Source organism: Entelurus aequoreus, linkage group LG12 (genome assembly GCF_033978785.1).
Source record: "Entelurus aequoreus isolate RoL-2023_Sb linkage group LG12, RoL_Eaeq_v1.1, whole genome shotgun sequence".
Classification (NCBI taxonomy): Eukaryota; Metazoa; Chordata; class Actinopteri; order Syngnathiformes; family Syngnathidae; genus Entelurus; species Entelurus aequoreus.
This window is the reverse complement of record NC_084742.1, coordinates 66,399,471-66,413,108: the sequence shown is the minus strand read 5'-3', so window position 1 is coordinate 66,413,108 and position 13,638 is coordinate 66,399,471. Positions and strand designations below refer to the sequence as shown.

Genomic DNA, 13,638 nt, shown 5'->3' with positions numbered 1-13,638 from the left:
ATTGAATAGACTGCAAAGACAAGATATTTAACGTTTAAACTGGTAAACTTTGTTCTTTTTTGCAAATATTAGCTCATTTGGAATTTGATGCCTGCAACATGTTTCAAAAAAGCTGGCACAAGTGACAAAAAAGACTGAGAAAGTTGAGGAATGCTCGTCAAAGACTTATTTGGAACATCCCACAGGTGAACAGGCTAATTGGGAACAGGTGGGTGCCATGATTGGGTATAAAAGCAGCTTCCATGAAATGCTCAGTCATTCCCAAACAAGGACGGGGCGAGGGTCACCACTTTGTCAACAAATGCCTGAGCAAATTGTTTAAGAACAACATTTCTCAAACAGCTATTGCAAGGAATTTAGGGATTTCACCATCTACGCTACGTAATATCATCAAAAGGTTCAGAGAATCTGGAGAAATCACTGCACGTAAGCCATGATAATACGCACCTTGGATCCCTCAGGCTGTACTGCATCAACAAGCGACATCAGTGTGTAAAGGATATCACCACATGGGCTCAGGAACATTTCAGAAAACCACTGTCAGTAACTACAGTTGGTCGCTACATCTGTAAGTGCAAGTTAAAACTCTACTATGCAAAGCCAAAGCCATTTATCAACAACACCCAGAAACGCCGCCGGCTTCGCTGGGCCCGAGCTCATCTAAGATGGACTGATACAAAGTGGAAAAGTGTTCTGTGGTCTGACGAGTCCACGTTTCAAATTGTTTTTGGAAACTGTGGACATCGTGTCCTCCGGACCAAAGAGGAAAAGAACCATCCAGACTGTTCTAGGTGCAAAGTGTAAAAAGGCAGCATGTGTGATGGTATGGGGGTGTATTAGTGCCCAAGACATGGGTAACTTACACATCTGTGAAGGCGCCATTAATGCTGAAAGGTACATACAGCTTTCGGAGCAACATATGTTGCCATCCAAGCAACGTTATCATGGACGCCCCTGCTTATTTCAGCGAGACGATGCCAAGCCAGGTGTTACAACAGCGTAACTTCATAGTAAAAGAGTGCGGGTACTAGACTGGTAAGAATGGGAAATAATTCCACTTCAAAAATGTGTTTTCTCAGTTCCCAAACCTTAACTGAGTGTTGTTAAAAGGAAAGGCCATGTAACACACTGGTAAAAATGCCCCTCTGACAACTTTTTTGCAATGTGTTGCTGCCATTAAATTCCAAGTTCATGATTATTTGCAAAAAATAACAAAGTTTCTCAGTGTGAACATGAAATATCTTGTCTTTGCAGTCTATTCAATTGAATATAAGTTGAAAAGGATTTGCAAATCATTGTATTCTATTTTTATTCATCATTTATACAACGTGACAACTTCACTGCTTTTGTATTTAGCATGAAATTGCGTCAAATACAATAAAAAACAAAAAACAAGACTTGTAAAAGCCAATCCTGCGCAGCCCCAAAAAGACGTGTAACAGTACATCCTGTCCACGTCTTGCATTTGAAGACAAGTCATGGCCGGAGGTGACACTCGGGCCATAAACATCAGCACCGATTGACAAGTGAACGCCTCACGCAGCTTCGTGTCGGGACTGGATGAGGAATACGCCTCATCAAGCAGAGCCGGGAGACGTAAACATTCTTCCTACATAACTTCACCAACGCCGTGTGATACTACGCGCTGGGGAAAAAAAGATTCCCAGACTGCAGATTCCCATGAAAGATGAACAAATGTGTGCACAGCTACGATGATCTTTTTTTCTGTGCAGGTTAAAAATACTCCAACAAAACAGTCCCATGTGACCTGTCTGGGGCTGGCGGCCATGTCTGCTACTGCCCAGTCTGGGAACAGGGACGTAGAATATATGTATAATATATTTATATTATTCACATGTGATAATGCTGTATAGTAGACTGTATTTATATTATTCACATGTGAATAATGCTGTATAATAGACTGTATGTATATTATTCACATGTGAATAATTCTGTATAATAGACTGTATTTATATTATTCACATGTGAATAATGCTGTATAATAGACTGTATTTATGTTATTCACATGTGAATAATGCTGTATAGTAGACTGTATTTATATTATTCACATGTGAATAATGCTGTATAGTAGACTGTGTTTATGTTATTCACATGCAGCCCTTTGAGACTTTTGTGATTTAGGCCTATATAAATAAACATTGATTGATTGATTGATGTGAATAATGCTGTATAATAGACTGTATTTATATTATTCACATGTGAATAATGCTGTATAATAGACTATATTTATGTTATTCACATGTGAATAATGCTGTATAATAGACTGTATTTATATTATTCACATGTGAATAATGCTGTATAATAGACTGTATTTATATTATTCACATGTGATAATGCTGTATAGTAGACTGTATTTATATTATTCACATGTGAATAATGCTGTATAATAGACTGTCTCTATATTATTCACATTTGAATAATGCTGTATAATAGACTGTATTTATATTATTCACATGTGAATAATGCTGTATAATAGACTATATTTATGTTATTCACATGTGAATAATGCTCTATAATAGACTGTATTTATATTATTCACATGTGAATAATGCTGTATAATAGACTGTATTTGTATTATTCACATGTGAATAATGCTGTATAATAGACTGTATTTATATTATTCACATGTGAATAATGCTGTATAATAGACTGTATTTATATTATTCACATGTGAATAATTCTGTATAATAGACTGTATTTATGTTATTCACATGTGAATAATGCTGTATAATAGACAGTATTTATGTTATTCACATGTGAGTAATGCTGTATAATACTGTATTTATATTATTCACATGTGAATAATGCTGTATAATAGACTGTATTTATGTTATTCACATGTGAATAATGCTGTATAATAGACTGTATTTATACTATTCACATGTGAATAATGCTGTATAATAGACTGTATTTATATTATTCAAATGTGAATAATGCTGTATAATAGACTGTATTTATATTATTCACATGTGAATAATGCTGTATAATAGACTATTTATATTATTCACATGTGAATAATTCTGTATAATAGACTGTATTTATGTTATTCACATGTGAATAATGCTGTATAATAGACAGTATTTATGTTATTCACATGTGAGTAATGCTGTATAATACTGTATTTATATTATTCACATGTGAATAATGCTGTATAATAGACTGTATTTATATTATTCACATGTGAATAATGCTGTATAATAGACTATATTTATGTTATTCACATGTGAATAATGCTCTATAATAGACTGTATTTATATTATTCACATGTGAATAATGCTGTATAATAGACTGTATTTGTATTATTCACATGTGAATAATGCTGTATAATAGACTGTATTTATATTATTCACATGTGAATAATGCTGTATAATAGACTGTATTTATGTTATTCACATGTGAATAATGCTGTATAATAGACAGTATTTATGTTATTCACATGTGAGTAATGCTGTATAATACTGTATTTATATTATTCACATGTGAATAATGCTGTATAATAGACTGTATTTATGTTATTCACATGTGAATAATGCTGTATAATAGACTGTATTTATACTATTCACATGTGAATAATGCTGTATAATAGACTGTATTTATATTATTCAAATGTGAATAATGCTGTATAATAGACTGTATTTATATTATTCACATGTGAATAATGCTGTATAATAGACTATTTATATTATTCACATGTGAATAATTCTGTATAATAGACTGTATTTATGTTATTCACATGTGAATAATGCTGTATAATAGACAGTATTTATGTTATTCACATGTGAGTAATGCTGTATAATACTGTATTTATATTATTCACATGTGAATAATGCTGTATAATAGACTGTATTTATGTTATTCACATGTGAATAATGCTGTATAATAGACTGTATTTATACTATTCACATGTGAATAATGCTGTATAATAGACTGTATTTATATTATTCAAATGTGAATAATGGTGTATAATAGACTGTATTTATATTATTCACATGTGAATAATGCTGTATAATAGACTATTTATATTATTCACATGTGAATAATGCTGTATAATAGACTGTATTTATGTTATTCACATGTGAATAATGCTGTATAATAGACAGTATTTATGTTATTCACATGTGAATAATGCTGTATAATAGACTGTATTTATGTTATTCACATGTGAATAATGCTGTATAATAGACAGTATTTATGTTATTCACATGTGAGTAATGCTGTATAATAGACTGTATTTATATTATTCACATGTGAATAATGCTGTATAGTATTTATTGTCTATTGTGAGCGAACTGTGGTGCTGAATTTCCCCCAGGGATCAATAAAGTACTTTCTATTCTATTCTAACTTCCATTCTATCTGTTGATATAAAGTAAAACATGTTTTGAATGTTTTATGCACTTTCTTTAATGACAAAAAGACAAATCATGCCTTATTTTCTCCCCCCAAAAATTTTAAAGTGGAATATTAGATGTGAAGTAAATAAGTTAATAATTCATAGCACCATTGATTTCGATTCATTAATTTTTTTTAAAGCAAAAATCACACTAAAATTCTTGGTGATTCAAAGGGGCCCCACTCATAAAAATTTTAAAAATAAGTTATTTTGTATTGTTTTTACTTTCAACATCTAAGTCTCTAGACTATATTGGTTGCGAAGTAATTGTAGCCTTAAATATGTCAATAATTAATTATTATTTTTTGAGCAAAGACAGTTTTTTTTAATCCCACTAAAATTCCTGGGGTTCCAAAAATGTGACAGGTATGTTCGTCGTTTATACGTTTTTAATATTTTTTTAATGTTTTTTAAAATTTATTAAAACACACAAATATGCAATATTTTCCCCAAAAAATATTTCAAAGTGAAACATTGAGTGTGAAGTAATTGGAGCCTTAAATAGGTCAATAATTCATAAGAACATTGATTTATTATTATTTTCTGAGCAAAGACTTTTTTTTTTGAATCCCACTAAAATTCTCGGGGTTCCAAAAATGTGACATATATTATTTTAATGTTTTTTTTAATTTAATAAAACACAAAATATGCAATATTTTCCCCAAAAAGGTTTAAAATTGGAATATTTTACCAAAAAATGTTTCAAACTGGAGTTTTTTATCCTTGAATCTGTCAACAATTCATAAAAACATTGATTTTGATTCATTATTATTTTTTGAGCAAATACAGTTTTTTTTAATCCCACTAAAATTCTTGGGGTTCCAAAAATGTGACAGATATGTCTGTCGTTTATAAGTTTTTAATATGTTTTTAATGTTTTTTTAAATGTATTAAAACACACAAATATGCAATATTTTCCCCCAAAAAATATTTCAAAGTGAAATATTGGTTGTGAAGTAATTGGAGCCTTAAATGGGTCAATAATTCATAACAACATTGATTTATTATTATTTTCTGAGCAAAGACATTTTTTTCCCCACTAAAATTCTCGGGGTTCCAAAAATTTGACATATATTATTTTAATGTTTTTTTTAATTTAATAAAACACAAAATATGCAATATTTTCCCCAAAAAGGTTTAAAATTGGAATTTTTGATGCTTGAATAGGTCAACAATTCATAACATCATTGATTTTGATTCATTATTATTTTTTGAGCAAAGACAGTTTTTTTTAAATCCCACTAAAATTCTTGGGGTTCCAAAAATGTGACAGATATGTCCGTCGTTTACAAGTTTTTAATATATTTTTTAAATGTATTAAAACACACAAATATGCAATATTTCCCCCAAAAAATATATTTCAAAGTGAAATGTTGAGTGTGAAGTAATTGGAGCCTTAAATAGGTCAATAATTCATAACAACATTGATTTATTATTATAATTCATTATTATTTTCTGAGCAAAGAAAATTTTTTTTAATCCCACTAAAATTCTTGAGGTTCCAAAAATGTCACAGATATGTCTGTCATTTATAAGTTTTAAATATTTTTTTAAATGTTTTTTTGAATTTATTAAAACACACAAATATTAAATATTTTCCCCAAAAAATATTTCAAAGTGAAATATTGAGTGTGAAGTAATTGGAGCCTTAAATAGGTCAATAATTCATAACAACATTGATTTATTATTATTTTCTGAGCAAAGACTTTTTTTAAAAAATCCCACTAAAATTCTCGGGGTTCCAAAAATGTGACATATATTATTTTAATGTTTTTTTTAATTTAATAAAACACAAAATATGCAACATTTTACCAAAAAATGTTTCAAACTGGAGTTTTTATCCTTGAATCTGTCAACAATTCATAACACCATTGATTTTGATTCATTATTATTTTTTGAGCAAATAGAGTTTTTTTTAATCCCACTAAAATTCTTGGGGTTCCAAAAAATGTGACATATATGTCTGTCATTTATAAGTTCTTAATATTTTTTTAATGTTTTTTTTTAAATTTATTAAAACACAGAAATATGCAATATTTCCCCCAAAAAATATTTCAAAGTGAAATATTGAGTGTGAAGTAATTGGAGCCTTAAAAAGGTCAATAATTCATAACAACATTGATTTTAATTCATTATTATTTTCTGAGCAAAGATTCTCGGGGTTCCAAAAATGTGAGATGTATTATTTTTATGTTTTTTTAAATTTAATAAAACACAAAAAATGCAATATTTTCCCCAAAAATGTTTCAAATTGGAATTTTTGATCCTTGAATAGGTCAACAAATCATAACAACATTGATTTTGATTCATTATTATTTTTGAGCAATGTCAGTCTGCATGGCAAATTGGTGTTATTAGAGTCAACATTGCAACTTTTTCCTCGTAACATTTGACTCATTTACTTACAGAACTAAAGTTGTGATGTTGGATGCGTACCATCCCAAATCGGGTATGGCCTCCAGTTCGTTGTGGTTCAGCTTTCTGAAGAAAGAAAAAAAGGAGCAGACGTTTAAAAATACAGCTTGGCATCACTGAGACAGTGACAGAAGTTTATTCTAGGACGCAGCAGGCGGACTTACATTTCATTTAGATGTTGGAGTTGGGAAAACAAAGTGCTGTCCAGCACCTGCAATTTGTTATGGCTCAGATCCCTGAGAAGAGAGGGAACACATCAGGGAAAAGTACACACCGTATTTGTCTGAGGTTACAGAAATGTAATGACATTAGCAACACACAGTGGACACAAGTACACAAACTATGTGCTAAAACTGCAACTAGTAGTACACATGTACACAAACTATGTGCTAAAACTGCAACTAGTAGGACACATGTACACAAACTATGTGCTAAAACTGCAACTAGTAGGACACATGTACACAAACTATGTGCTAAAACTGCAACTAGTAGGACACATGTACACAAACTATGTGCTAAAACTGCAACTAGTAGGACACATGTACACAAACTGTGCTAAAACTGCAACTAGTAGTACACATGTACACAAACTATGTGCTAAAACTGCAACTAGTAGGACACATGTACACAAACTATGTGCTAAAACTGCAACTAGTAGTGCACATGTACACAAACTATGTGCTAAAACTGCAATTAGTAGTACACATGTACACAAACTATGTGCTAAAACTGCAACTAGTAGTACACATGTACACAAACTATGTGCTAAAACTGCAACTAGTAGGACACATGTACACAAACTATGTGCTAAAACTGCAACTAGTAGTACACAAGTACACAAACTATGTGCTAAAACTGCAACTAGTAGGACACATGTACACAAACTATGTGCTAAAACTGCAACTAGTAGGACACATGTACACAAACTATGTTGCAAAACTGCAACTAGTAGTACACATGTACACAAACTATGTGCTAAAACTGCAAATAGTAGTACACATGTACACAAACTATGTGCTAAAATGGCAACTAGTAGTACACATGTACACAAACTATGTGCTAAAATGGCAACTAGTAGTACACATGTACACAAACTATGTGCTAAAACTGCAACTAGTAGGACACATGTACACAAACTATGTGCTAAAATGGCAACTAGTAGTACACATGTACACAAACTATGTGCTAAAATGGCAACTAGTGGTACACATGTACACAAACTATGTGCTAAAACTGCAACTAGTAGGACACATGTACACAAACTATGTGCTAAAATGGCAACTAGTAGTACACATGTACACAAACTATGTGCTAAAACTAAGTTGAGACAGGGAAGCCAAAAGCAACACAGCGATTCGTTACTCCGAGACAACTCTCTCTTTTTCCCAGCTGCAAGGAAGTCCAAACCCCGGCCATGGGTTTTTGGAAGCGTGAGCAGGAGGTTTTGAGTCGCAGTCAAGTCTCGTGTTTGGGGTTGTACCCCAGCTGTGGCTGGATGAAGTAAGTCCACACCCTCAAAAGGAGATGTACAGTGGTGTTCAAAAGTGTACATACACTTTTAAAGATCATCATGTCATGGCTGTCTTGAGTTTACAATCATTTCTACAACTCTCATTTTTTTGTGATGTAGTGATTGGAGCACATAATTGTTGCTCACAAAAAACATTCATGAAGTTTGCTTCTTTTATGAATTTATCATGGGTCTACTGAAAATGTGAGGGTCAAAAGTATACATACAGCAATGTTAATATTTGCTTCCTTGGCAAGTTGACCTGCAATAAGGCGCTTTTGATAGCCATCTACAAGCTTGACCACTTGACCACTAAATTGCTGCAGTTCAGCTAAATGTGTTGCTTTTCTGACATGGACTTGTTTCTTCAGCATTGTCCACACCTTTAAGTCAGGACTTTGGGAAGGCCATTCTAAAACCTTCATTCTAGCCTGATTTAGCCATTCCTTTACCACTTTTGAGGTGTGTTTGGGGTCATTGTCCTGTTGGAACACCCAACAAGACCCAACCTCCGGGCTGATGATTTTAGCTTGTCCTGAACAATTTGGAGCTAATCCTCCTTTTTCATTGTCCCATTTAAAGCAGCAGTTCCATTGGCAGCAAAACAGGCCCAGAGCATAATACTACCACCACCATGCTTGACGGTAGGCATGGTGTTTCTGGGATTAAAGGCCTCACCTTTTCTCCTCCAAACATATTGCTGGGTATTGTGGCCAAACAACTCCATTTTTGTTTAATCTGACCACAGAACTTCAATCAATCAATCAATCAATCAATGTTTATTTACATAGCCCTAAATCACAAGTGTCTCAAAGGACTGCACAAGCCACACAACATCCGTGGTACAGAGCCCACATAAGGGCAAGGAAAAACTCACAACCCCAGTGGGACGTCGATGTGAATGACTATGAGAAACCGTGGAGAGGACCACATATGTGGGTAACCCCCCCCCCCCCCCCCCCTCTAGGGGAGACCGGATGCAATGGACGTCGAGTGGGTCTAGCATAATAGTGTGAGAGTCCAGTCTATAGTGGATCTAACATAATATTGTGAAAGTCCAGTCCATAGTGGATCTAACATAATAATGTGAGAGTCCAGTCCATAGTGGATCTAACATAATATTGTGAAAGTCCAGTCCATAGTGGATCTAACATAATAGTGTGAGAGTCCAGTCCATAGTGGATCTAACATAATAGTGAGAGTCCAGTCCATAGTGGATCTAACATAATAGTGAGAGTCCAGTCCATAGTGGATCTAACATAATAGTGAGAGAGTCCAGTCCATAGTGGATCTAACGTAATAGTGAGAGTCCAGTCCATAGTGGATCTAACATAATAGTGAGAGTCCAGTCCATAGTGGATCTAACATAATATTGTGAAAGTTCAGTCCATAGTGGATCTAACATAATAGTGAGAGTCCAGTCCATAGTGGATCCAACATAATAGTGAGAGTCCAGTCCATAGTGGATCTAACATAATAGTGAGAGTCCAGTCCATAGTGGATCCAACATAATAGTGAGAGTCCAGTCCATAGTGGATCTAACATAATAGTGAGAGAGTCCAGTCCATAGTGGATCTAACATAATAGTGTGAGAGTCCAGTCCATAGTGGATCTAACATAATAGTGTGAGAGTCCAGTCCATAGTGGATCTAACATAATAGTGTGAGAGTCCAGTCCATAGTGGATCTAACATAATAGTGTGAGAGTCCAGTCCATAGTGGATCTAACATAATAGTGAGAGTCCAGTCCGTAGTGGATCTAACATAATAGTGTGAGAGTCCAGTCCATAGTGGATCTAACATAATAGTGAGAGTCCAGTCCATAGTGGATCTAACATAATAGTGTGAGAGTCCAGTCCATAGTGGATCTAACATAATAGTGTGAGAGTCCAGTCCATAGTAGATCTAACATAATAGTGTGAGAGTCCAGTCCATAGTGGCTCTAACATAATAGTGTGAGAGTCCAGTCCATAGTGGATCTAACATAATAGTGTGAGAGTCCAGTCCATAGTGGATCTAACATAATAGTGTGAGAGTCCAGTCCATAGTGGATCTAACATAATAGTGTGAGAGTCCAGTCCATAGTGGCTCTAACATAATAGTGTGAGAGTCCAGTCCATAGTGGATCTAACATAATAGTGTGAGAGTCCAGTCCATAGTGGATCTAACATAATAGTGTGAGAGTCCAGTCCATAGTGGATCTAACATAATAGTGTGAGAGTCCAGTCCATAGTGGATCTAACATAATAGTGAGAGTCCAGTCCATAGTGGCTCTAACATAATAGTGTGAGAGTCCAGTCCATAGTGGATCTAACATAATAGTGAGAGTCCAGTCCATAGTGGGGCCAGCAGGAGACCATCTCGAGCGGAGACGGGTCAGCAGCGCAGAAATGTCCGCAACCGATGCACAGGCGAGCGGTCCACCCCGGGTCCCGACTTTCCTCCAGAAGGTCTTATCTTTGTCCATGTGATGTCAGATGAAACAAAAAGTGAGTTGTTTGGCCACAATACCCAGCAATATGTTTGGAGGAGAAAAGGTGAGACCTTTAATCCCATGAACACCCTACCTACCGTCAAGCATGGTGGTGGTAGTATTATGCTCTGGGCCGATGGAACTGGTGCTTTCAATGGGACAATGAAAAAGGAGGATTAGCTCCAAATTCTTCAGGACAAGCTAAAGTCATCAGCCCGGAGGTTGGGTCTTGGGCGCAGTTGGGTGTTCCAACAGGACAATGACCCCAAACTAGGGCTGGGCAATATGGCCTTTTATTAATATCTGGATATTTTTAGGCCATGTCACGATACACCATATTAGGGCTGCAACTAACGATAAATTTGATAATTGATTAATCTGTCGATTATTACTTCGATTAATCGATTAATAATCGGATGAAATAGACGAACTACATTTCTATCCTTTCTAGTATTTTATTGAAAAAAAAAGCATACTGGCACCATACTTATTTTGATTATTGTTTCTCAGCTGTTTGTACATGTTGCAGTTTATAAATAAAGGTTTATTAATTGAAAAAAAAAAAAAAAAAAATTTAAAATTTAAAATAAAAATAAAAATTGCCTCTGCGCATGCGCATAGCATAGATCCAACGAATCGATGACTAAATTAATTGCCAACTATTTTTTATAATCAATTTAATCGATTAGTTGTTGCAGCCCTACATCATATATATGTGGATATTTTGCCTTAGCCTTGAATGAACACTTGATGCATATAATCACAGCAGTATGATGATTCTATGTGTCTACATCAGGGGTCACCAACCTTTTTGAAACCAAGAGCTACTTCTTGGGTACTGATTAATGCGAAGGGCTACCAGTTTGATACACACTTAAATAAATTGCCAGAAATAGCCAATTTGCTCAATTTACATCTCTATGTTATTATTAATAATGAATGATATTTACACTTAATTGAACGGTTTAAAAGAGGAGAAAACACGAAAAAAATGACAATTAAATTTTGAAACATAGTTTATCTCCAATTTCGACTCCTTAAAATTTAAAATTCAACCGAAAAAAAGAAGAGAAAAACTAGCTAATTCGAATCTTTTTGAAAAAAATAATTTATGGAACATCATTAGTAATTTTTCCTGATTAAGATTAATTTTAGAATTTTGATGACATGTTTTAAATAGGTTAAAATCCAATCTGCACTTTGTTAGAATATATAACAAATTGGACCAAGCTTTATTTCTAACAAAGAAAAATCATTATTTCTTCTATATTTTTCAGAACAAAAATTTTAAAAGAAATTCAAAAGACTTTGAAATAAGATTTAAATGTGATTCTACAGATTTTCTAGATTTGCCATAATAATTTTTCTGAATTTTAATCAAAATAAGTTTGAAGAAATATTTCACAAATATTCTTCGTCGAAAAAACAGAAGCTAAAATGAAGAATAAATTAAAATGTATTTATTATTCTTTACAATAAAAAAATAAATTTACTTGAACATTGATTTAGATTGTCAGGAAAGAAGAGGAAGGAATTTAAAAGGTAAAAAGGTATATGTGTTTAAAAATCCTAAAATAATTTTTAAGGTTGTATTTTTTCTCTAAAATTGTCTTTCTGAAAGTTATAAGAAGCAAAGTAAAAAAAAAAATGAATTTATTTAAACAAGTGAAGACCAAGTCTTTAAAATATTTTCTTGGATTTTCAAATTCTATTTGAGTTTTGTCTCTCTTAGAATTAAAAATGTTGAGCAAAGCGAGACTAGCTTGCTAGTAAATAAATACAATTTAAAAAATAGAGGCAGCTCACTGGTAAGTGCTGCTATTTGAGCTATTTTTAGAACAGGCCAGCGGGCTACTCATCTGGTCTTACGGGCGCGTTGGTGACCCCTGGTCTACATGATAACATTCTTCTTCATACTGCATTAATATATGCTACTTTTAAACTTTCATGCAGAGAGGGAAACTACAACTAAAAGTGTATTTATTAAACAGTTATTAAGCAGTGGCACAAACATTCATGTCATTTCCAAAACAGAAAGTGCAAGATTGTCAGAGACATTTTAAAACAAGCTATGAGTGCACTTTTGTGCATGATGTCACTAAGATGACATATCAAAACAACACTCAATTAAAGTGCACTTTTGGTACAGTACGCCACTACAATAGTTAAAAACTAATAAAGTGCACTTTTGTGCATGATGTCACACAAGATATTTCAATAAGTGTCAAATAAAAATGAGCTGCATAATAGGAAATCAAATAATGTATGTCCTTCGCTATGTGGTAGGTTCCTGCGGACGTTATCTCCTTCTGTTGTTGACTATTTTTTGTTGATGTGGAAATGGTTGCTTGGGCATTTTGTGGGTGTGGCACCGAACGTAGATGTTGACATGCGGAGTTTCAAGCACTCTTCATTCTCTAGCGGGTGACTTTTCAAATGATGCTACTTTTTGTAGCAACGCTTTTGCCGCATACTTGTTCGACATCTTCCCGCTTGAAGCCAAACCCCCGCCAGACGATGGACCCCCTGCTGTTTTTCTTAGGAATTAATTCTTCCTTCATTTGTTACCAGATTCGCACCTTCTCTCTCTCGTATTACCACCCGCACCGCACCGTTAGCACCACAGCTAACGTTACCATGTGACGTTGCACACGTGACGTATGTAAGAAGGTGCGCTTGTTTTAAAGGCCTACTGAAACCCACTACTACCGACCACGCAGTCTGATAGTTTATATATCAATGATGAAATCTTAACATTATAACACATGCCAATACGGCCGGGTTAACTTATAAAGTGACATTTTAAATTTGCCGCTAAACTTCCGGT

The 13,638-nt window shown here is 33.9% G+C and overlaps 1 protein-coding gene across 2 annotated transcripts in view; it reads right to left on the bottom strand.

Moving 5' to 3' along the window:
- Positions 1-13,638, bottom strand: part of lrig3 (leucine-rich repeats and immunoglobulin-like domains 3) — a 94,195-nt gene that overhangs the window by 63,389 nt on the left and 17,168 nt on the right. For both annotated transcript variants that reach the window (XM_062066474.1, XM_062066473.1), the window contains exons 2-3: positions 6,994-7,065; positions 6,821-6,895 (exon numbers count right to left, since the gene is read on the bottom strand). In XM_062066474.1, coding sequence (XP_061922458.1) covers positions 6,821-6,895; positions 6,994-7,065 — 147 coding nt within the window. The remainder of the gene's footprint in view (positions 1-6,820; positions 6,896-6,993; positions 7,066-13,638) is intronic.